The sequence below is a fragment of the Amphibalanus amphitrite genome, unplaced genomic scaffold (assembly GCF_019059575.1).
Source record: "Amphibalanus amphitrite isolate SeventyFive unplaced genomic scaffold, NRLGWU_Aamphi_draft 000216F_arrow, whole genome shotgun sequence".
Classification (NCBI taxonomy): Eukaryota; Metazoa; Arthropoda; class Thecostraca; order Balanomorpha; family Balanidae; genus Amphibalanus; species Amphibalanus amphitrite.
In genome coordinates this window covers 551,970-577,419 of record NW_024881711.1, presented here as the reverse complement: position 1 = coordinate 577,419, position 25,450 = coordinate 551,970, and the positions used below count along the sequence as shown (strand labels likewise).

The 25,450-nt window shown below is 56.2% G+C and overlaps 1 protein-coding gene across 3 annotated transcripts in view; it reads right to left on the bottom strand.

Moving 5' to 3' along the window:
* The window catches only part of LOC122385384 (SH3 and multiple ankyrin repeat domains protein 3-like), a 114,806-nt gene that overhangs the window by 11,991 nt on the left and 77,365 nt on the right, over positions 1-25,450 (bottom strand). For 2 of the 3 annotated variants that reach the window (XM_043373616.1, XM_043373617.1), the window contains exons 4-6: positions 19,155-19,280; positions 6,991-7,171; positions 5,596-5,757 (exon numbers count right to left, since the gene is read on the bottom strand). In XM_043373616.1, the coding sequence (XP_043229551.1) occupies positions 5,596-5,757; positions 6,991-7,171; positions 19,155-19,280 (469 nt within the window). Of the gene's footprint in view, positions 1-5,595; positions 5,758-6,990; positions 7,172-15,624; positions 16,197-19,154; positions 19,281-25,450 lie in introns of those variants that run through there. The other variant, XM_043373618.1, reaches the window with a different exon arrangement.

The window sequence follows — 25,450 nt, the reverse complement described above, 5'->3', positions numbered from 1 at the left end:
TATATATATTCTTTGAGGCAGATGTCATTAAACAGCAAGGCAGCTTTCGCTTTTGATAGTTTTTTGTTGAGTTTTTGGGCTTGGTTGAATGTTTTCTTGATTGTTTCAGGTAGCGAGCTTAATGTTTCAGTTATATTCATTAAAGTTTTTCATTTTGTCGACGCGTTTCGATTGTATTCTCAAACAATCATTTTCAAGACTGAGTACAAAATCAACAGGGTCCGTCGGGATATGCTACTTCTCATTCGTCGTTTAGGAAAATAGCTATGCAACAAAAACATGTGACGGCATAATCATAACACTTTCACTAAGCTGGCGCAAATACGACAGTCAACTATTTACATATATATATATATATATATATATATATATATATATATATAACATAATTATTTCCATTACTGTTAAGTATAACACATTTTATATGATTGTTTCAAGTTGATTTTAATATTGGACGCCCATGGAAGTGTTTTGCGAGACTAAATCCCATCTGTTAAGGTGACCATCCCACCTTGGCCCGCGCTATGCTGGGTGGCGTTTTACGCCCCCCCCCCCCCGCCCCCTCAGGTTTTTCGCGAATATCTAAGAACGGCGGCGCGCAGCGCCACCATTTTCGGCACACCTGCTCATACATTTTTTTCTGCATATGGAAGAAATTTTAGACCCAGGACGTTCAAGGTCAGGTCACGTCAAATGACTTAACATCAGAAAAATTTTCAATGGTCAATTTTCAAAGCCTGTCCCGTAGCTCAGTTGGTAGAGCATTGGACTCCCGGTGGTGAGAGCCCGGGTTCGAGACGCTCCGGCGCTCGATATTTGAGACTCCTGACGGCCAGGGTTGTGCTTGACTCATGAGTCGAGTCAGAGATTTGACTCAACTCTGACTCAGATGAGTCAGGTTTGAGTCGAGTTGGATAAAATATTGAGCTGTTGAGTTCAGTCAGAGTTGAGTCAGACAAAAATATTAAGGTGTTGAGTTGAGTCAGAGTTGAGTCAGTAAAATAACTTTTGACATTGAGTTGAGTCAAAAACATTTAGGAACATGAGTCAGCTGACTCATCTTTCTAGAATCAATATATAAGCTTTTCATTCTCCCCCCCCCCCCCCTGCTTAACAAATTAGGCCTGACCCTGCTGCCGATTTTTTTTTACCCCCCCCCCCCCGCTCAACAACTTTTTTATCTGAGTCAATTTTGAGTCAACACACTTGACGCAAAAAAATGAGTCAACTTTGAGTCAACTCATATTTTCATTGAGCCGCTTGAGTCATGAGTCGATCGAGTCAAGGGAAAAAATCAGCTCCTTGTTTGAGTCAGAGTTGAGTCAGGGCTTTCTGAAGTTGAATGATGAGTCGAGTCGGCAAATTTTTTTTGAGTCGAGCACAACCCTGCTGACGGGGATGGTCTGCGGTTGGTGGGAGCAGCCGCAGCCAGTTGAAGTCAGTTGAGTGGGACAGGCCGTGTCCGGCTTTGAAGGGCACGTTAAACTTTGGCATCTAAATTCTCCCGATACCCGGAATTGCGCGATCGGACGGTAGGGGTCGGGGTCTACGCAACAAGCTCTGCTTAGCGTGGGCTTCGGCTCTGTCAATCCGTCCATTGAAACATTCGAACTAAATTTATTTAAAAAAAAAATGGTCGCTGACGATCGCACCGTTCGCAACGTGCCATGGAAACCGTTCGATATTTTTGTCATTTTTGCTCAGGGAATTCACCGCTCGATTTCACACCAGCTTGAGGTAAAATGTCAAAAAATATCGAACGGATTTCATTTTATAGCGTTTTTGATACTGTCCCATGTCTCAAGTATCAACCTTACGGCAGTATAAAATATATTTGCTAGTGCAATAAAACACCTCATATGTATTCAGCTTGACGGTTTGGATCGACTGATATAGAAACATGACCTGAGGCCTCTTGCACCAAACTACCTAGCTAGGTAAAATCGAAAAACTGGTTTCAGAATAAGCTAATCTAATGGTGGTAAATTTGTTTGCAATAGCCCAATACATAACCCTACATGTGCTTGCTAAATTTTGCACGCAAATTGTTACATTTGAGACTTGGACTGGGTATACGATGCAAAATAATCCAAGCATTGGTGCAAGAGGATTTTGGTGCAAGAGGCCTCTGGTCAGGTCAACCTGAGGTCAAGTTTTGAAAATGGCCTTTCAAGGTCCAATTATAGTTCATTCGTCCCGACGAGAGGAACACTATGCTAACGGCAAAATAAATGTCGTGACTCTTGAGTGGAAAGTATTACAGAAAACATGTTCGTAAAAACGGCTTTTTTAGAGTTTTTGCTCTCTGGAGGCTTAATAGTTGACCTGAGGTCAAATCTGAGATCAAACGCCAGCAAAAAGAAAAAAAAAAACGTCGAAAGGGCTTTTGACTGCATTTTTCCGCGGGCAGCTCTTTTGGTTCCAAGTTAAGCACCAGTAGAGGGGACGTGAAGACGACCCCCCCCCCTCCAGTACATCACGGTAAACTCAGAGCACCAGCACGGCGCGGTTTAACATTAATTTTGAGCTGAAGTAACTTGATAACTTTTGATATTTCAATCAACTTGCATGCCCTATAACTTCCGTTTCTCTTACTGGCAAAAGAAAATCTGACTTTTTTATTGTGTTTTCAGGGAACGGCCCATTGAGCCTCCTCTGCATCTTGGCGGAGAAGGCGTCAGTGGTGGCGTACACGGGTGACGAAAATTTGGATCACCCCATCATAACAAGTCCGAAGGAAACGAACGGTGCCGCCTCATCGTGGAGCGAACGGAAGTCTTGTGGGGATCCATGGTTTGGAAGGGAGTCTTTTGTTGTGGGCGACGGCGCACTTTGTGCTCAATCAACAAACGGCGCACAAAGTGCAAAACACGCTGTGGTTTGTGTGTATCCATGTGCTCCACACACCATTCAATGCTGAGCGCCAGCCACCTGTAGCCGCGAAGACTGAGGTCGAGAAGCTGGCAAAAAGAGTGAAGCTGAGCTGACGTGGAGTCGATCCCTCCCCGACGCAGTTTGGCGTGTGTCAGAATTGAAATACAGCGCAATGCGACCGTTTCTACAAACATATATTTCTCGTAAGGGCTGGGGCGAATAGTGCAAGACTAGACGTTGGTCGGGCATGGTATAATACAGATATGTATGCTGGTTTTGGGCAATGATTCGTTATATATTGGCCAATCCCAATATATAGACTAGCTGCCTGGTAGTGGCTGCTGTATCAGCATCATGCATGCATATTGCATAATGCTGATGCGGCAGCTGTTATCATGGGCGGCGAGCCTATACATTGGTTTGAGCCAATATAAAACGAATCAGATCAGCCGTTTCAGGCGGCGCCTGAGTAACACCCGAGTATCGTATGAGTTATCGATGTGAGTACGTCCTGAGTACAGCCCTAGTTTTCACTGAATAACCGATGAGTTCCACCTGAGTTATGGCCGTACTACCACCTGAGTTATACATTAGTACCAGCTGAGTTACATGTGAGTTACTTCCCAGTTTTTCATGAGTAATGACTTACTATTTCCTGAGTTTGGCCTGAGTTGTCTGAGTAGGACATGAGTTACGCATGAGTACTTAATGAGTTTTATCTGAGTTTTACCATCGGACAAAATGGCAACTCACTTTGTTACTCACATGCTACTCACTTGCAATGAGTTTTGCCCGAGTTTTACCTGCGTTCCGCCCTGAGTTTTACCTGAGTACCCGGATTTAGAGTGAGTTTTACCATTGGACAAAATGGCAACTCAGTCATTACTCAGAAAAGTGAGTAAATTTTTTTTTCAGTGTGATTCCGGAACGAACGAGCGAGCTGTAAATTGTAAACCGTGCGCCGCTGAGTGGGCACTGGGAGCGCAGCGGGGCGGAATCTGGCGCGCTCTGCGCCACCTTCTGAGAGCTCCACGCAGGCGACACTCGGCTGCCAACCAGCCGGGCGGTCACCGGACGCCGTGTCGCTTACGGTACGGTCATCCCTGATGGTGTAACCAGCTGGGAAGTCACGTCCGCCGGCCGTGCTCCTCAAAGGGTAAAGGCAGCGGCGGGCAGCACGCGGCACGTTTCCGCATAGCAGCTGGGAAGTCACGTACAGCCCTCTGCAAACTGCGTGGTAGGTATTCTTTTTTTCGACAAAAAACGACAATAACTCGAATACTATGCTATTGGTCATTCGGAAATCGTGACAGCAAGACGCGCGAGACTCTGCACCTTAAATTGGCATTATCACCGTATTCATTTTCCATCTAGTTCGACAACAAAACCCAAAAGTTTATATTTGCCCCAAAACAAACTTTTGCGTTTTGTTGCCACACAAGGCGTTTACCTTGTTTAGTGATAGACCTAATCGAAGGAGTGGAGCATGGCGCATCTATTTGCAGTGAGTTCCGACCGACTGATAACATAGCCTTTGAGTTATTATTTGTTTTGTCGAATACAGAACACCTAGGTACCACGCAGTCTGCTGAGGGTTGTAGGTACCTACTTCTAGCCATTCAAAGCCATTATCAACGAGGCAGAGAGGTGAGCATTGAGTGAATATTGGCAGAGTGATTTTGATGCCGCAGAGGAAAGTCGCGCCGAGCGGTTCAGCTAGCGTTCTGCGCACACCTGAAAGCTAGTTCTAAGAGTGGTCGAGGTTCATTCATGATTTGACACCTGCTCTCTCTTTGAACCCAATTAGCAGACAGCAATGAGATCACCCACCGGCCACCGCCACCACTACCAGCTGGTATAATCAATAGATATGTACTATATAGAACGTCGCCTGTCGGGTAAACCAACGACGCGGAAGTCGCCCATTTTATCTGGATGAGAACAGGGCAGCTTTTATATTTTTTGTATATGACAAAAAATTATGATACTAAATTGTGAGTTCAGCAAATTTCATAAAGTAGTTATTTTTTAATGATCTGTACCGGCAAATGCATACTAACCTTAGTTTGAAAGTTAGTCTAAAGTATGTTTAAAGGCATATAGTTGATACTAACTACTAAGATTGAAGGAGTTGTTAGAAACAGAAATGGCGCAGCTGTGAAATTCCTCAAACGTGTTCGCGAGCAGGATTTAGGTAGGTACGTGATATCAGTGACATCTTGAAATGTATACGAGGATGCTGACTGGTTCATCGAATTCATGAGCGGTAGGTATTCATTCACCTACTTACTGCGGCAATGGTACGGTATGGCAATGGTACGGTACAAAGCTGCGGCAATGTACGCATGCGCAGTCCGCAGGAGCTTGGCCTCATGGAGGGGCTTTTGGGACATCGGGCAGCGCCCAAAAAGTTTTTGGACCTGTTCTGGCCTGGGCATCGAAAAACGCTAGATAGAAAGGTTGTAGTGAAAGCTTCAGGCTACCTTTCCCCACAATCGGTTTAGGATTTTCTATTGTGTTATGTGTGAGGCTCGCTTGAAAAGGTTGATTTAACATGGGAACCCCATGGGGTAGTAGTTTTTGAGCGCCCATTTGGTCTAATGCTACCAACTGTTACTGGCTACCCCTGACCGTCACGGCACTGACAACCGACTGGCAATCTCAACTAGCCGAGAATCCAGCGAGGTGTGCGCCCCTCCCTCCCGCTCTCGCCAATCTCACCGAGCAGGGTCTTGAGAGCCTCGAAGTTGTTCCTTTCGACGGCCTTGTGTAGCGCCGTGGCGCCCTCGACCGTCCGGTAGTCGACCAGCGCGCCTCCGTTCACCAACGTCAGGATCACGCGCGACGGGCTCTTCAGCTTGGCCGTCAGCGTCAGAGGTGTCTCTGTCGGCCGGAGGGCTGCTGTCAGTGGCACACTCCAGGCGCCGTTCACGTGGCCGTCAACACAGCCCATATCTATACGAGTATATTTTATTTATTTAGCCGTGTTATTATATTCTACATTTTGTTATATTTAACCCGGATTCAGCCCAGATTCGGGACGCACCCGATCTACTTGACACTCGCACACAATAGAGCCCGTGAGGTGTGGAACAAAAGGACTAAACCATTCGGCGTCGTTCTTAATTGTTCGACCTGCAGAGGTCATCAAAAGACACGACCCCCAAATATCCACAGCAAATTGTGGCCCAACCAGTGAAGATAGATTGCTGAAAATGGCACCAAACAACTCACCAAGACCCAGGCTTAGGCGTTCGTACCATCAATTTTACCCCTAAAAGTCACGCGATAACCTTAGGTCATTTACGGGTTAGGTAGAGAAAAACTTGAACAGCAGTTCTTGAATATAAGAATAGGAATGATTGCGATCGATGACCCAGCACAGATCTCAGCACGGCAGTCCTCTGCTCCCAGACGCCAGTCCTCTGCTCCCATACGACAGTCCTCTGCGCTCTCTCTCTCTCTCTCTCTCTCTCTCTCTCTCTCTCTCTCTCTCTCTCTCTCTCTCTCTCTCTCTCTCTCTCTCTCTCTCCTCCCCTTCCCTTCCCTTCCCTTCCCTTCCCTTCCCTCCAGCCCAGCTGACGGACGACGGAGCTGAGTGGGTATCGATTTTGCCCTACGGCCTACACGAAGTCTTTTCACGACGTAGAGAAACGCCACCCATACGTCCTCCGACTGGGGGATTTTCACTGACGAGCTGCGGCCGCCACGGCTGTAAATGCCGTACTGCACTTTTGATGGACTCTGCAAAGCTAAGCTAGCCGCTGACTCAGTGATGGCGCATATAGCGCCATCACTGAGTCATGCGATCATATCGCATATAGGTATGCGATAATATAGAGAGATACAAGGCCTGCACCGCGTCTCTTGGGGTTGAAAAGGTTTAAAGGAACTATTTTAGCCGATCCATATAGTGATTAGTGGGTGCTGAGTTACTAGTCATTACTCTCGGTGCCTTTGATGCACACTACAATTTATCTACCTCTATATTTGAATTCGTCGGCATGACCTTTCGTTTTTACCTTTGGACATGACCTGTTCGTTCACTGCACTGCACACAGTGCCGCACAGTTTGCTAAAATTTGGACCCGTCGCCGGCGTGGTCCAGTCACTCACCGCCAGTCTCCGGGCAGTGGAAGTTGGGGTCGAGTCCTTTGGCGCACAGTTTGGCCACCTTGTCGGCGTTGGCCTGCAGCACGTGCTCGACGATTCGGCGCAGGTTGGCGCGGCTGTGGGCGGCGCGCAGCTGGCGCTCGTCCATTTTGAGCATCTTGTACACTCGCCGCTTGTACTTGAGCTGCGAATAGACGGGGGCGGCTGTCACACGGAGCCACGGTCGAACAGACGGGGGCGGCTGTCACACGGAGCCGCGGTCGAACAGACGGGGGCGGCTGTCACACGGAGCCACGGTCGAACAGACGGGGGCGGCTGTCACACGGAGCCACGGTCGAACAGACGGGGGCGGCTGTCACACGGAGCCACGGTCGAACAGACCATGGCTGTCACACGGAGCCACTTCGGACACAGACTCTTCAGAGCATGAATTCTGTCAAAATTCACTCAAAACGTTCAAGATGTTGGCACAACAATCATGAGCATGTCAAAACAGTTAGTCATTGGTGACAGCAAACTTCTTTTTTGTTACGCTCGGGCTAGACCTGCATTAGCTCATAGACATCGTGCTTTTCGATGGCTTATGGATGCATAGTATAGGTATAGTCATTCACGGTCCAGAGCACGTCGGTTATCTCCGCTGTCCCGCTCTCTCAGCTGAGAGCGGTGTGGCCGGTGGCCACTGTCTCACGGTTCTGTCAGGAGAGCCCGCTCGGCCTTGGCCGCCGAGTGCTGCGGGTGAGGGCCACTAGTACACAGCCGGAAACAGCACCCACTTGTCGCTCGTAAGCGCCAGACAGCTGACGGGCACTGTGTGCGACTCGGAACAGGTGCGCGATAACAGAGCGACAGGTAAGTGGCCCGGCTGAGGAGCTAATCATGTCATTGCAAGGTCCAGAGCAGCACAATCGCTACATCCGTTGTTCCCAGCATCAATGGTATGGCTCTGCGGAGTGAGCGCTGTGGACACGCAGCAGCGGCACCCTCGGCCGTCGGCCACATACCGAGGGAGGCGCCACTCTAATCTGCGGCTTCAGGATCCGCTGACACTGAGCTGCCGCCACAAGGTCTTCTCGGGAAAACCGAAACACGGAGCAGCACGCCTAGGAATGTCGGCAGGCCTGCGCGGCGAGTGGTCACTGAGCTGTGTTACAGATAACATGGAAAGGAGGGGGGGGGGGGGCAGTGTGGTAGGGCTGTCAGTGGTGAGCAGCGAGCTGCCACTGACAGCCCTACCACACTGCCACTGGCAGCCCCACCACACTGCCACTGACAGCCCCACCACACTGCCACTGGCAGCCCCACCACACTGCCACTGACAGCCCCACCACACTGCCGCTGACAATCCCACCACACCACTACTGACAGCCCCACCCACACTGCCACTGGCAGCCCCACCCACACTACCACTGACAGCCCCACCACACTACCACTGGCAGCCCCACCACACTGCCACTAGCAGCCCCACCCACACTGCCACTGGCAGCCCCACCCACACTACCACTGACAGCCCCACCACACTACCACTGGCAGCCCCACCACACTGCCACTAGCAGCCCCACCCACACTGCCACTGGCAGCCCCACCCACACTACCACTGACAGCCCCACCACACTGCCACTGGAAGCCCCACCACACTGCCACTGGCAGCCCCACCCACACTGACACTGACAGCCCCACCACACTGCCACTGGAAGCCCCACCACACTGCCACTGGCAGCCCCACCACACTGCCACTGGCAGCCCCACTGCGTCTGGCAGCCCCACTGCGTCTGGCAGCCCCACCACACTACCACTGGCAGCCCCACCCACACTGCCACTGGCAGCCCCACCCACACTACCACTGACAGCCCCACCACACTGCCACTGGAAGCCCCACCACACTGCCACTGGCAGCCCCACTGCGTCTGGCAGCCCCACCACACTACCACTGGCAGCCCCACCCACACTGCCACTGGCAGCCCCACCCACACTACCACTGACAACCCCACCACACCACCACTGGCAGCCCCACCACACTGCCACTGGCAGCCCCACCACACTGCCACTGGCAGTCCCACTGCGTCTAGTAGCCCCACCACACTGCCACTGGCAGCCCCACCACACTGCCACTGGCAGCCCCACCACACTGCCACTAGCAGCCCCACCCACACTACTACTGACAGCCCCATCACACTGCCACTGACAACCCCACCACACTGTCACTGGCAGCCCCACCACACTGCCACTGGCAGCCCCACCACACTACCACTGACAGCCCCACCACACTACCACTGACAGCCTCACTGCGTCTGGCAGCCCCACCACACTGCCACTGACAGCCCCACCACACTGCCACTGGAAGCCCCACCACACTGCCACTGGCAGCCCCACCACACTACCACTGACAGCCCCACCACACTGCCACTGGAAGCCCCACCACACTGCCACTGGCAGCCCCACCCACACTACCACTGACAACCCCATCACACTGCCACTGGAAGCCCCACCACACTGCCACTGGCAGCCCCACCACACTGCCACTGGCAGCCCCACTGCGTCTGGCAGCCCCACCACACTACCACTGGCAGCCCCACCCACACTGCCACTGGCAGCCCCACCCACACTACCACTGACAGCCCCACCACACTGCCACTGGAAGCCCCACCACACTGCCACTGGCAGCCCCACCCACACTACCACTGACAACCCCATCACACTGCCACTGACAGCCCCACCACACTGCCACCCGCAGCCCCACCCACACTACCACTGGCAGCCCCACCCACACTACCACTGACAGCCCCACCACACTGCCACTGGAAGCCCCACCACACTGCCACTGGCAGCCCCACCACACTGCCACTGGCAGCCCCACTGCGTCTGGCAGCCCCACCACACTACCACTGGCAGCCCCACCCACACTGCCACTGGCAGCCCCACCCACACTACCACTGACAACCCCACCACACCACCACTGGCAGCCCCACCACACTGCCACTGGCAGCCCCACCACACTGCCACTGGCAGCCCCACCACACTGCCACTGGCAGTCCCACTGCGTCTAGTAGCCCCACCACACTGCCACTGGCAGCCCCACCACACTGCCACTAGCAGCCCCACCCACACTACTACTGACAGCCCCATCACACTGCCACTGACAACCCCACCACACTGTCACTGGCAGCCCCACCACACTGCCACTGGCAGCCCCACCACACTACCACTGACAGCCCCACCACACTACCACTGACAGCCTCGCTGCGTCTGGCAGCCCCACCACACTGCCACTGACAGCCCCACCACACTACCACTGACAGCCCCACCACACTACCACTGGCAGCCCCACCACACTGCCACTAGCAGCCCCACCCACACTGCCACTGGCAGCCCCACCACACTACCACTGACAGCCCCACCACACTACCACTGACAGCCTCACTGCGTCTGGCAGCCCCACCACACTGCCACTGACAGCCCCACCACACTGCCACTGGAAGCCCCACCACACTGCCAATGGCAGCCCCACCACACTACCACTGACAGCCCCACCACACTGCCACTGGCAACCCCACCCACACTGCCACTGACAGCCCCACCACACTGCCACTGGCAGCCCCACCACACTGCCACTGGCAGCCCCACCCACACTACCACTGACAGCCCCACCACACTACCACTGACAGCCTCACTGCGTCTGGCAGCCCCACCACACTGCCACTGACAGCCCCACCACACTGCCACTGGCAGCCCCACCACACTGCCACTGGCAGCCCCACCACACTGCCACTGACAGCCCCACCACACTGCCACTGACAGCCCCACCACACTGCCACTGGAAGCCCCACCACACTGCCACTGGCAGCCCCACCACACTACCACTGACAGTCCCACCACACTGCCACTGGCAGCCCCACCACACTACCACTGACAGCCCCACCACACTACCACTGACAGCCTCACTGCGTCTGGCAGCCCCATCACACTGCCACTGGCAGCCCCACCACACTGCCACTGGCAGCCCCACCACACTGCCACTGACAGCCCCACCACACTGCCACTGGAAGCCCCACCACACTGCCACTGGCAGCCCCACCACACTACCACTGACAGCCCCACCACACTGCCACTGGCAGCCCCACCACACTACCACTGACAGCCCCACCACACTGCCACTGGCAGCCCCACCACACTACCACTGACAGCCCCACCACACTACCACTGACAGCCTCACTGCGTCTGGCAGCCCCACCACACTGCCACTGACAGCCCCACCACACTGCCACTGGCAGCCCCACCACACTGCCACTGGCAGCCCCACCACACTGCCACTGGCAGTCCCACTGCGTCTAGTAGCCCCACCACACTGCCACTGGCAGCCCCACCACACTCCCACTAGCAGCCCCACCCACACTACTACTGACAGCCCCATCACACTGCCACTGACAGCCCCACCACACTGCCACTGGCAGCCCCACCCACACTACCACTGACAGCCCCACCACACTGCCACTGGAAGCCCCACCACACTGCCACTGGCAGCCCCACCACACTGCCACTGGCAGCCCCACTGCGTCTGGCAGCCCCACCACACTACCACTGGCAGCCCCACCCACACTGCCACTGGCAGCCCCACCCACACTACCACTGACAACCCCACCACACCACCACTGGCAGCCCCACCACACTGCCACTGGCAGCCCCACCACACTGCCACTGGCAGCCCCACCACACTGCCACTGGCAGTCCCACTGCGTCTAGTAGCCCCACCACACTGCCACTGGCAGCCCCACCACACTGCCACTAGCAGCCCCACCCACACTACTACTGACAGCCCCATCACACTGCCACTGACAACCCCACCACACTGTCACTGGCAGCCCCACCACACTGCCACTGGCAGCCCCACCACACTACCACTGACAGCCCCACCACACTACCACTGACAGCCTCACTGCGTCTGGCAGCCCCACCACACTGCCACTGACAGCTCCACCACACTACCACTGACAGCCCCACCACACTACCACTGGCAGCCCCACCACACTGCCACTAGCAGCCCCACCCACACTGCCACTGGCAGCCCCACCACACTACCACTGACAGCCCCACCACACTACCACTGACAGCCTCACTGCGTCTGGCAGCCCCACCACACTGCCACTGACAGCCCCACCACACTGCCACTGGAAGCCCCACCACACTGCCACTGGCAGTCCCACTGCGTCTAGCAGCCCCACCACACTGCCACTGGCAGCCCCACCACACTGCCACTAGCAGCCCCACCCACACTACTACTGACAGCCCCATCACACTGCCACTGACAACCCTACCACACTGTCACTGGCAGCCCCACCACACTGCCACTGGCACCCCACCACACTGCCACTGGCACCCCACCACACTACCACTGACAGCCCCACCACACTGCCACTGGCAGCCCCACCACACTGCCACTGGCAGCCCCACCACACTGCCACTAGCAGCCCCACCCACACTACCACTGACAACCCCACCCACACTACCACTGGCAGCCCCACCACACTGCCACTAGCAGCCCCACTGCGTCTGGCAGCCCCACCACACTGCCACTGACAGCCCCACCACACTGCCACTGGCAGCCCCACCACACTGCCACTAGCAGCCCCACCCACACTGCCACTGGCAGCCCCACCCACACTACCACTGACAACCCCACCCACACTACCACTGGCAGCCCCACCACACTGCCACTAGCAGCCCCACTGCGTCTGGCAGCCCCACCACACTACCACTGACAGCCCCACCACACTGCCACTGACAGCCCCACCACACTGCCACTGGCAGCCCCACCACACTGCCACTAGCAGCCCCACCCACACTACCACTGACAACCCCACCCACACTACCACTGGCAGCCCCACCACACTGCCACTAGCAGCCCCACTGCGTCTGGCAGCCCCACCACACTACCACTGACAGCCCCCTAACGACCAAGCAAAGTGGTCACGAGCCTCAGAGGGTGGTAAGACGGGCAACTGAGTGGACAACAGCGGCCGCCTCTCGACTGGATCAGCTTCAGACTTCAAACCCCCGGTCGGGGTTCGCTGGGCGGTCGACACACCAGCCCAGTGGCATTACTGTCAACAAGGCTGCGCATCCTCAGCCACCTAACGGCACTCTCCATTGGGCCGAGACCTGTGGCCGGAGGCGGAAGGCGGGCCGACACTGCTGCCTGGGAGGAGGTGCTCACATGCTCGAGCTCTGCCCGGTGACCGGTGGCCCGGCGGTGGGTGCCGCTCCTGCGCACGGGTAGCGGCCTCACGCTGGACAGCAACCAACTCGGCACCTCCCAGCAGTGCATCGGGTCTGGCCGCGCCGGCTCCCAGCAGAGCTCCCGTTCGTGCGCCGGGCACCATCCAGTACCGTCCGTCCGAGACGGCAGGCCGATGGAAGGCCGGCCGGAGAACGGGGCCGTCTCACGTCAGCAGACGGGCGGGGGGGGGGGAGCACCTGCAGTGACTGGCCGTTCTGTACGGACAGCTCTGTCCGTACTAGTGATGTCAATTATAGAAAATCGGAATACCGATACCAAACCAAATACCAACCAAAACCGTGAGGAAATACCGAAACCGAACCAACCTAGGAACATGAGGCAAATACCAAATTTAGGTATACCAATTTATCAGCCTCTTATATATTAGTGAGGGTTCATAATACCAACAAAATACCAAATATAGAAGGATTGAAATACCAAATACCAAAGTTGGTATCGGTTTGGTATCGGTATACCAAAATGTTGGTATCCGATTGACATCTCTAGTCCGTACACTGCGCCGGAGCGGACCCAGCGCCGGCCGTGGCGCCACTGACGCCACCGTGACCGATCCATCACGCGTCCACCGTACCGGCACACCGGAATGGGTCCGTCCTGCAGAGGTCGCCGGCGAGGCCACCGTTGACAGACACAGGCTGCCTGCAGCCCAGCCATCACCTGACGACCGGAGCAGCGGCCGCTCTGTCCGGTTCGAGGAATACTGAGCCGGCCGTCGGCAGTCGGGGCCGCCCGCGAGTGAATGCAGCGCCGGGGACACCTCCGGCAACGTCCGCTCACAGTCGCCTTGGCAGCAGCGGCACTGAATATTGAACGACCGAACACTGAGCTCCCTCCGACATCCATAGCCAACCCGTTCTCTGTGTCGAGTCATTCCCAGAGCACCAGCATAACATTTCAGCTGCCTTTTACAGGCTGCTCGCAGATTCCCGATGAGACACGTCATTCCGATGTCCCGCGATGTACCCAGTACTGATCTCCCCGCCGTCTTTTTACACACGAGACGTCCCCGCAGATAATGGCCTGCGCAGGCTCCACTCATGTGCGATCAGTGTGCGATCAATCTGAGGCCAGTCTGAGGCCAGTGTGGGGCCAGTGTGCGGTCAGTCTGAGGCCAGTAAGAGTTGTGAGGCCAGTGTGCGGTCAGTCTGAGGCCAGTCTGAGGCCAGTGTGAGGCCAGTGTGAGGCCAGTGTGGGGCCAGTGTGAGGCCAGATGCCGGGCTTAGAGGCCAGGCCGACCCGGGACGGCAGCTGACAGCCATCCCACAGTCACAGAGCGGTGAGGTGCCGTCAGTCGATGCCGGTCCCTGTGAGACCACACTGCGCACGGCTCCCTGTGAGACCACACTGCGCACGGCTCCCTGTGAGACCACACTGCACACGGCTCCCTGTGAGACCACACGGCACACTGCACACGGCTCCCTGTGAGACCGCCCCGCACACACCGGTCTCTGTGGGAGCAGGTACCGCTGGAGGGCCGCCGACTGATCAGATGATCACCGATCGGTCCAGGGCGCCGGACCCGACATGGACGCCGCATCAGACCGGTCCCCGCCGGGCCCGGCTGAGCCGCGGCCCGGCCCGGTGAGGTCACCGGCTCGGCGGAGCCAGCCGACACGTCAGAGCAGCCACCCGCGCCCCGAGCGGGGGGCGCCGGCACTCCGGGCAGCTACCTACTGGACAGAAACTGAGACAGGTGCGGGGCCCGCGAACCTGAGTGCGGATATGAGCTGCCGCTGCGGACGGTGCGCTGTGCCGGTCGCGGCCCGAGAGGGTCGGCCGCCGGCCAGCAGTGCTGCCCCGCCGGCCCGGTCCCGGGAGTCGGTGTGGGGCGCGGGCGGTGCACAGCAGGCGGGCCTACTGCACGCCACACAGCGGTGAGCGGCGGCCGTGCACAGTAGAGCGGGCCTGCAGTCGGCCGGCCGGCAGGCATTCCACGGCCCCTGCCACCACCAGGCTTTGGTGTCCATCAGACCAGCGCAGCGCCGACACAAAGCCACGCACCGGCGCGGCGCGGCGCGTCTGTGCTGATGTGGGGACACTTAGCAAACGTCGTGCGACCGGCCGGCAAACGAGCAAAAACGAGCAGAGTGCCGCACGGGGGCCACGGGTCGCCATAAAAGCGATACGCCTCACTTTGATCGGGAATGCGATGCATTGCAGAGCGCCGGACCAGCTTCAAAACAGCCACTAATTTCCGATACGGTCAGCTCCAAAATACGCCCAGAGTTCACAGCAAGCCTTAGGTAAATCGCGTGGGTGAAGGAAGTGAGGTCGTTTTGGGAGCCGATCTCACTGCCGCGCGCCGTGAGCTGCTGCACGGCTGTTCCTCGCGGGAGACTTACCACGACGTCGGTCATGGTGGCCACCGAGTGGGAGCGCTGCAGTCGGTTGGGCGGCGTCTGCCGGCCCACCTCGTCCTGCCACCAGGAGACGCGCTCCACCTCGTCCTGCCAGGAGACGCGTTGCTGGCCGCGGCCGGCGCCCTCCCGGCACGAGGCGACCCGCTGCGCCCGGCGGCGGCACGGCTGGCGGCGCCACGACTCCTCTCCCACCGAGAGCATGGTGAGCGGCGGACTGAGCGCTGCGCACGGTGGCCGATCACCTCCCGGTAGTCGCCTTAGAGCCGGTCACACCAAACACCACCGGGCACCTCAGCCCGGTCACACGAAACACCACCGGGCACCTCAGCCGGTCACACGAATCGCTCCACACCGGTGAGAGCAGCGTGCTGCCACAATGGCTGCCAGCGGCGTTCACAGCATCTTCAGGCCTAAAACATATCCTAGCACACTTTTAGTGGCACTGTTTCACTGTTGGCTGTCTCCAGCCGCCGTGGCGCGCTGACACCGCTCGCGGCTGGTGGCGCCGACTGTTCTGATTCCCGCAGCGGCCGGCACAACCCGGCGCCGACCGGCACTGGCCAGCACTGACCAGCCGCCGACCGGCACTGGCCAGCACTGGCCAGCCGCCGACCGGCAGCGACGCCCGCCACTGACCAGCCGCCGCCCGCAGCGCCGCCCGCCGCTGGACGCTGCCCGTTCGCCTTGAGCGCGCGCAAAAAAGCCGGCGCTGGCGCTGCACACAAACAGGCTGCCGACGACGCCAGCGCTGCTCTGCCGTGCCGCTGCTGGACGCTGCCGACTGGGACTGCCGCGCCGCCACCGCTGGGCGCTCCGAGCCGGCCGCTGCCGCCACCGCTGCACTGGGCGCTCCGAGCCGGCCGCGCCGCCACCCTCTCCGCTCGCACAGCGGCGCCGCTGCTGCTGACGACAGGCCGTCAGGTGACGTCACCGTTAAAGTGCCGAGCCGGGCGGACGGGTCGGCACACGGACCGGTTCCCGAGACAGCCGGCCATGTCAATGGCGCCCGCTCTGGGCCGGCGGCGCTGCCGGCGCAGTGCTGCACGGCCCGGCCCTGCCACGGCGGTCCGGTGCGCGGGACGGCACGGAGCCGGCTGGTCGAGCCCCGGGCCGGTGGCGGCGGCGCATCCTCCGCGCTCGGCACAGAGACGCCGCGCGCTGCACAAAGTGGGAGGTAAAGGCCAAGTGCCGAGTGGCCGGCACGCAGTGGCTGCAGGCCAGTGGCCGCCGCCGCCGCCGCCGGCTGGATGCTTGGTCCGGCCCGGGGATAAGCAGCGTCAGTCACCTCGGTGGCCGGCTGCAGCGGCCGGCCAGCGCTCGCCTTGACCCAGCTCTGCGGTGGCGGTCAGCGGCGACTCGGCCAGCTGGCGCCGGCGACCGCGGCCGCTCCTTTCCCAGCCTTGAGGGTGGGCCGCGGCCGGGCAGCTCGGCACCGCGGGACCCGGGACCCGCCGCGGCCGGGGAGCTCGGCGCCGCGGGACCCGGCCACTGCATGTCCCGCCGGCCGCCGGTGGCGCAGTTCGCCGCGCCCAGCGCCATCCAGAGGCAGCCGGTGGCATTTACGGCTGCAGCGGATCCGCGAACAAAACCGGCCCCTGCTGGAGCTCAGTGCCTGACATCGCACACTGGCAAAACCACCAGCCGCAGCCTTGTGCATCTGTTCCGGCGAAGGCCGGGGAAAAACTAATGAGTTATGAGCTGTGGCAATATTGCGTGACGCTTGCATTAACCAAGAGGAGTTAATTTCACACCTGCGTAATGTATTCCAATTAGAGAATTCGGAGCTGAGCGAAAAATAGCCAACCAAAAGGAAAGAATGCCGTCTGACTTCTTCGGCAGTTAAAAACATCACCCAGAACAGAAAACATCAGCACTCAGCAGAAAACACATAGGCGAAAGAGAACCATCTACAGATCAACAGACCAGGCTGTTTGGTTGAGATATCTCAAATTTTTGAGATATCGAGGTTTTGGTGACGTCATGATTTCTGAGTTTTCGACCAAAAACGGCATATGTTCAAAAAATCATATAAAATCACAGAATAGACATACAGACATGCCGTAAACGCCATTAGACTGCAAATACCATGAACAATCAAATGGCTATCTTCGATTATTGATTATCGTTCCGCATTTTCCAAAATCTTGAACTGAATCTTGACAATTTCTCGTGACTACTTCACGACTATGATACATGCATTTCTTGAATTAAACATTTTTAGCCAAATACGTACACATATGATAAAATGAATGTCACCATCGTGTTCAACGCCCCAAATTACCCATAAAACATGTGTCACGGGCTGCGAATATCAGTTTTGATTTTCGGGGATATGTGCCTACCCGGTTGACCTGACCTTGACCCTGACCTATGCTTGACTGACCCCTACATGGAGCCGACACTCTTGTAGGCCTTATACGATGGATTGTGCACCATTTTGACAGAGTTTATGACGAGAGGCGCCCATTGCGAAGTCCTGAAGTCCATGCTACTGAAAGGCCGATTTCAGGTGTTTGACCTGACCTTGACCCGACCTGTGACCTCAAAACTCAACTTTAAAGTACTCATCTGAAGCGTCTCGTCGCGCTCTTTCGTTTGCCGCCTCGTGCGTTTCGCTGCGCCTATTGGTTCTCGAGTTATCGGCTGGGGGCGTTTAACGCCCTCCCCCCCCAGCAAACGGTGGGTGGCGAAATACCCCAGCAACTGCCGGGTTAAGATGGGACAATTAGTTTTCGAGATAGCAAGGGGGCCGAATCACCCCCACCACCACCACCACCACCACCACCAGCCCACCAGTAACAGGGTTCATCGGGGTTCAATTTAGACCAACGCATGTCATATCACGCACGCCATGTAAATGTTATCACACAGTCGTCAGGGTTCTGGTGCCGCGCTGGCGGTGGCCAAAGATCCCAGAAGGCTATGAGGGCCTTGCAAAACACCTCACTGAAACCGGGCTTTTGACCCGCAAACATAATGACTGGGTCATTACAAACAACGAGTGTCTCAATGTCCTGCAGCTGGCTGAGTACTACAGAAAACGTTGCACAACGCTGTGCAAGGGTTCTGGTCGAATTTTTACGACGCACTACTGATTTGGGACGCCGAAACAGTCGCAGCATCAGCAACGTGCATTTCGCATCCATGAACTGTTAAGCTCTGCTCAAATATCGCAACAAGGTTGCGTACAGCCTGTCCTCGACCTCGGCCAGCCTCGGCCCGGGGATTTGTGTCCCGCGGGCCATTCGTCTGTTGACCAACCTCCAGCGGCTGCGCTGGGCCCTGGGCGTCTTGTGGCCTCGCTAGACGCCATGTCTCTCGTACTTACTGTCAGCTCTGGCAGCGGGCCTGCGGGCAGACCGGCCGCCAGACACCGCACTGAGAGCGGTGGCGGGCCGCCGTGACCTGAACACACGCGGGAAGGGAGCGGACGACCCGGCCAGTCAGCGCCAGTGGCAGAACCAGCGACAGGTGGTCCGTGCCGACCGCCCGGTGGGACGGGAGCGACTCACCTCCAGACAGCCCACCGGCTCGGCGAACGGGTAGTCGGCGATCGGGCGCGCCTCGTCCAGGAACTTGCCCGCCTTGCCATTCTGGGGCGGGTAGAAGAGGCCGTAGTTGAAGCTCTCCTTCAGCTCCTGAAAGAAGGCGGCGTCAGTGGGCGCGCAGACACGGTCGGGGACGGGAGCCAGCCAGTCTCAGCCCGCCGTGCTCTCCCGAGGCATGTGGCTGGACCGTGCTCGTGTCGCGTCCCTTGTCGGGGCAACGCAAACATGCAGCGATGGGCAGAGACCAGGACATCCAGTCTTAGCCACAACAGTGGCGGCTGGGCTGGTACAGTCCACAGCAGAAGCAATGTGGGGTTTCAGTCATGGGTATGTTCTGCTTCTGAAGCTTAGGAACGATTAGCCAGACTACAATGAAACTTTGAATGTAGCTTATATGTATCGTCACCCTTGCAGCTGCAACTTTAGCTATTGACAACTTCTTTTCGATCACTCGGTATTAAACAATCGCCAGTCAAAGCCAACCGTTGAGATTGGTAAAACCCTACATTACTTTAGCGGTGGGCTGGTACGTTGACATATATAATGTTAATCGCCTGGTGTGCGGCCACAGCCCGACACGAGAGTGCTCGAGGCTCCCTGGACGTCGGGACAGGGAGTTGCACGCACCCGGACATGGCTTCTTCTTCACACAGCCGCCGGCTCAGCTCAAAGCCGCGGGCTCAGACGCTGCAGTGTTTGTCCGCGCTCACGCCGACTGGTTCAGCGGAATCGTAAGTCAGCCGATCGGCGGTGTTTACGACAGATGACAAAATCACTCGGCAGCATAGCTCGTAAACATCAGCTCCCTGGGACTCGCACGGCGCCATTAGCGGAGGCGGCCGACCGCGCCCTGTTCTGCCGCCGAGCTCCACTCCACCTCACCCCAACAGCCGGCAGCGGGCGCCGGCTGCGCTAGCCGCTCAGCATTGGGTAACCGCGACCCAAACAAGGCCAGATCTCGGCGCTGATCTGATCCCAGTAACTTCGGCGCCAGCCGACATCTCCGGCCCGCGACCACCGTCCGCGCCGTCCCCACTGCCAGCCAGCCCCGCAGAAAATCGATGGCGTCACCAGGCTCGCCAAACGTGGCGCAGTTTCCGCCGCAGTCGTCTGGCGGAACTGGCGCACATTCTCTCATATGTGCGGCACAAATGGCGCAGATTCCGCCACGTGATTATGAACATTTTCCAATAAAGCTTTGTCTGATTATGAGGAGGGCCGAGGTGCCGGCGCAGCTGCGGACGGCGTGGCGGCTCAGCCAGCGCCCAGCGGTGCCCCTAAACCCGCAGCTCGACAATAATCGCGCTCTGGAAATGGCTCCCAGAAATGCCTTAACACACTCCATCAATACGATTCGAATGTGTGCCACGTGTGCATAAATTAACAAGATGCAAAAGATACGTCATCAGCGAAAATTATTCGGTACCTACGAACGAAAAAAGAGCAATGTGTCATGCGTAAAGAAAGACTAATGTTCAAGTGTTCTGTTCTTGAGAATGTGCTTACGGCACTCACATAGTGGCATTTTTTTCTCAGCCAAAGCTTTTGACGCCGCCTCATTGTAATATAAAATGCTGACAGTGTCCAGGATACGGGTGCGCTGTTTGCATGGGTCAAATCCCCTCTAACGAGGGATGAGGATGAGGATTTAGGACTTTGGGCATTTCCACGCGGCTGACCTCGTCCAGTTTCAACAGACTGCACGCCAGCGCCATTCGCCGGCAATCAAGCGCCGGGTCGACCTCCGACCGGCCGCCGAGCTGGGCTCGGGGAGCCACGGCGCGCGGACCGCCGCGGTGCGGTGCTGCAGTCGAGCTGCCGGCTGCGTGCACTCGCCCAGCCGCTGGCCACGACCTCAGTCGTCCGTTCCGCCGCGACACCGCAGTGGTCGGTCACACCGTATCGCACCGTGTCCGCTACAGCTCGCATCCGCTGCCCGCAGATCCATACGCGGGACTTCAAACCGACTTCACAAACGAACCACCATGACTTCCAACTGTTACCGACTGATAATCATTAGCCCCTTCACCCGCTCGGTGTGTCCAACATGTCACCGCGCCCCACTGGCGGTGCGTGGCAGCCGCGCCACCAGTCACCGGCGCCGAGCCGCCGTCACTGCAGCCTCATCGTCACCGCCGTGACGCCATCACCGCCGTGACGCCCGCAGTTGGCTGCCACTGTTGATGACATTGTGTTGAGACAGCGGGTCGGCTTTCTCCATATAGGAGACAGGCCATCAATGATCACCGGCGGCGGCGACACACGGGAGGCGGCACTACCCGTCACCCAGGTCACACTGCCCTAACACGGCGGGACACACCACCCGCACACGGCGGGACACACTGCCCACACACGGCGGGACACACCACCCTCACACGGCGGGACACACCACCCGCACACGGCGGGACACACTGCCCTCACACGGCGGGACACACTGCTCTCACACGGCGGGACACACCACCCGCACACGGCGGGACACACTGTCCACACACGGCGGGACACACTGTCCGCACACGGCGGGACACACCACCCACACACGGCGGGACACACTGTCCGCCCACGGCGGGACACACCACCCACACACGGCGGGACACACTGTCCGCACACGGCGGGACACACTGCCCTCACACGGCGGGACACACCACCCGCACACGGCGGGACACACTGTCCGCACACGGCGGGACACACCACCCGCACATGGCGGGACTCACTGCACACGGCGGGACACACTGCCCTCACACGGCGGGACACACTGTCCGCACACGGCGGGACACACCACCCGCACACGGCGGGACACACTGTCCGCACACGGCGGGACACACTGCCCTCACACGGCGAGACACATTGCCCTCACACGGCGGGACACACTGCCCTAACACGGCGGGACACACTGCCCTCACACGGCGGGACACACTGCCCTAACACGGCGGGCTTCCACTGTCCGCACACGGCGGGACACACTGCCCTCACACGGCGGGTCACACTGCCCTCACACGGCCGGGCCACACTGCCCTCACACGGCGGGCCACACTGCCCTCACACGGCCGGGACACCACTGCCCTCACACGGCGGGACACACTGCCCTCACACGGCGGGGCCGATGCTGCACTGCGCGCCGGCCGCTGATATTATGGAGCCGGGATGACACTCAGTGGAGCGCCGCGCGTGCAGTCTATGTACACACACCCACACCAGCCGCTGCCGGTGCATGAGCAGCAATCCAGTTGTAAACATTGAGGCCATTTAACCAGTTGGGATCCCCAGTTCGGAGCTTCGTGAGCCGCAGGGCTGAACAGGACATCAGCCTGATGTATCTCGATAGACGGGGAGCACGGAGCTTACTCTGACATATTCTGATTTATTCATCAGAGAAGGGAACTTTTAGAGCCGCCAAAGCGACAACCAGTACCTAATGGCACGGACACGCGCGTCAGGAAGGACACACTGTGGGCACCTCATGGCTCAAACACGCTCCATCCACCATCCACCATGGAGGGGCTCAGCGATGGAGTTCCCAGGGCGCACCAGCCGATAGCCACTGGTGCTGTGGAGTTGGTTCCCAGGGCGCGCCTGGACGTGCTGACTGCTGACCGCGCGATGGCCCGGCCGACTGCGCGGGCTGGTCGGCCGGCCGGACGGCGCCGCCGACAATCGGCTCCGACCGTCCCCCGCTGATGAGCCAGCTGATGAGCCACCGCGCCGAGTGATGGTACGCAGCCGATGGTACGCGCGGCGCACCTCCGTCTGCCGCGCCCAGCGTGTGGACTGGCCTGGGAGCAGGCCCGGCCCGGCGGCCCGGCGCCGTACGCGTGGGTCGGCCGCCCGGTGAAATATTGTGATCGAACGCCCACTGAACTCCAGCAACCGTTAGGGGAAGTTGGGGGAACGCCGAAGACTTTTTTTCTGACGCCCGTAGCACGCAAGGTAAACAACATACGCTATTCTTGTTGGCGTCATTCGAGAGGCCAGTCTTTTGCCTTTCAAACATACCAGGCGCATTTGATGAATTCGCATACCGTTAAGCGCACAAACTAAAAATATCAAAGAAGTGACTTTTTCGGCGTTGCCCCGGACTGCGGGGAAAGCCGAAAATGGGAGAAATGATCTACGGGGAATGCCGACATTGATGTTTTGCCATTTTATCTCAAACTTTATCCAGAATTCATCAAAGTTGACACACGTTTCAAGAGCTTGAGGACGCGGTGCACACTGGAAGTTATAATTGTGTGATATAATAAGAAAATGCCAGGTAAATCATTCCTTAGGTATAGGTAACAGGCCGTTGTGTCGGTTGAAAGTGTAATTTGTGTGACTAAAAATACGCGTTGCTATTCTACAGCAGTAAAGTCCACGTAGCGTGCTTTTAACACGTGCGTAATCGCACGTTTTCGGCATTACCCCAGCCAGCCATACTTTCATTTGCAGGCCCATAACTTTTCAACGTGCTGTATAAATTTCAAATAGGCAGCACACTTATGCAAAGACATGCTAAAGATTACTTGACCGAATTGGCCAGACAAACGGTAGCATAATGAGTAAAAAATGCAGCTTCAAAGGCGCATGTAGTACAAGGGAAACGTACCTTGAAACAGTGTTCGCCACGGGCCCCAAAATCCCCAGCCCAGCCCGGCCCGGGCCCATGGGTTCAGAGCCCGGCCCAGCCCGTAGCCCACTCTTGGCAAATATTCCAAGCCCAGCCCGGCCCGGCCCGTCAAAAATAGCAATCTAGTTATTGTCTTAGTCTATTGCTATAATAAGCATGATTGATTACACTATTTTGAGAACAATTCAAATTGCATGAATATTGACATGGCAATCATGACCCCCTTCTTTTCAATGAATATAATCATTTCAAGCACCTATGGCACAAATTTTAACAGTAACAGCAAGCACCTCAGTCAATTAGGTCATGATTACACACCTATAAAAAGTTTACATGATTATATTAACTACATTCTATGAGTAAAGTTATCTTGCAAGCTGATGTGTGTGAACATTATCATTCATAATTGGTGACTCTAATGCATACTTGAAGGAAGTATTTGCAACATACTCTATACTTCCCAGCACTTACCAGCAGAAAAAAGCTTGACTTATGGGAATTGATGAATCTGTCTGGGATTGACCTTGCTGTTAAATTCACTCCATAGATGCTGCAATATCAAAAGCCTGAGAAAACATACAAAATAGGTGACACCAACTTTAGCACTGTCTTCCAAAAAAAAAGAGAAAATCCATCCATTTATCAGCAAAACTGACTTAATATATTTTCAATTCATGCCCACGTGTCAACCGAATCTCTGTGGACAACTATCTGCTACTTTCCTTGCTATTTTATGTTAGGCTCTTTTCAAGATATGGATATCGCTAGCAGCGTAAGCAGAAAACATGGTAAGCTTGAAATTTCATTGGGTACTTTTGCGACTTTTACGCATCATCATCATCAATCGAAAATGAGCGAACACTTCTTGATTGTCGCAGCTGCGGCAGGTAGCGATTTTAACAAATTGTATAATAAAACATATATGATCAAGTTTTTGTTTTGTTTTTCGTTCGAGTTTTCAGACTTCGTGATTTAGGTTTTATTTTTTATTTGTTCAATTTTGTTTTCACCTTGATACTTACTTTAAAAACGTATTTATTTGATATACTGTTGTGTATACTACCTAGATGCCGCCACATAAACATAGCGCCGCCGCCATGATTGCAAATGGTTCGTTGTGATTTATTTTGACAAATTTATGGATATTTAAAGAAGCTTTCATCGCGAAATACTCTGTAGAGTTCCTCGTTACTTACAGTGTGTTTTGTGAGTATCCTTTTAAGGTTCTGTTCGTTAAAAAGCCGTCGGTGAAGGAAAAAAGACTGTGTTGGAATTGTCTCACTATCGCCATATATAAGTGTTAAACTTAATGTAGCCCTGTAGCCCATCATTGTTGAGTGGCTTCTTAGTTTTTGGAGTTGTAGTGCTAAGTAAGTTATTCTGATGACTACATTTTAACTTTTATTAACTAACTAATGATGCTAGTGATTCTCTGATCTTTTTGGTTGCGGAATTTTTATGAAAACCCTCCTATGTGTGACATGATGTGATATTGGATAATTCTCAAGATTCCCAAAATTCAATATCAAGTAGGTTTTCTTTCACATTGCTTAAATTTGGTTTAGTTTTTGTATTTTCCCAGTGGGTTTTGTTTGCATCAGTTTCCAAATTTTCTTAAATTGACATTAGTCGCAAAACCCATAGTGCACAAAGCTCT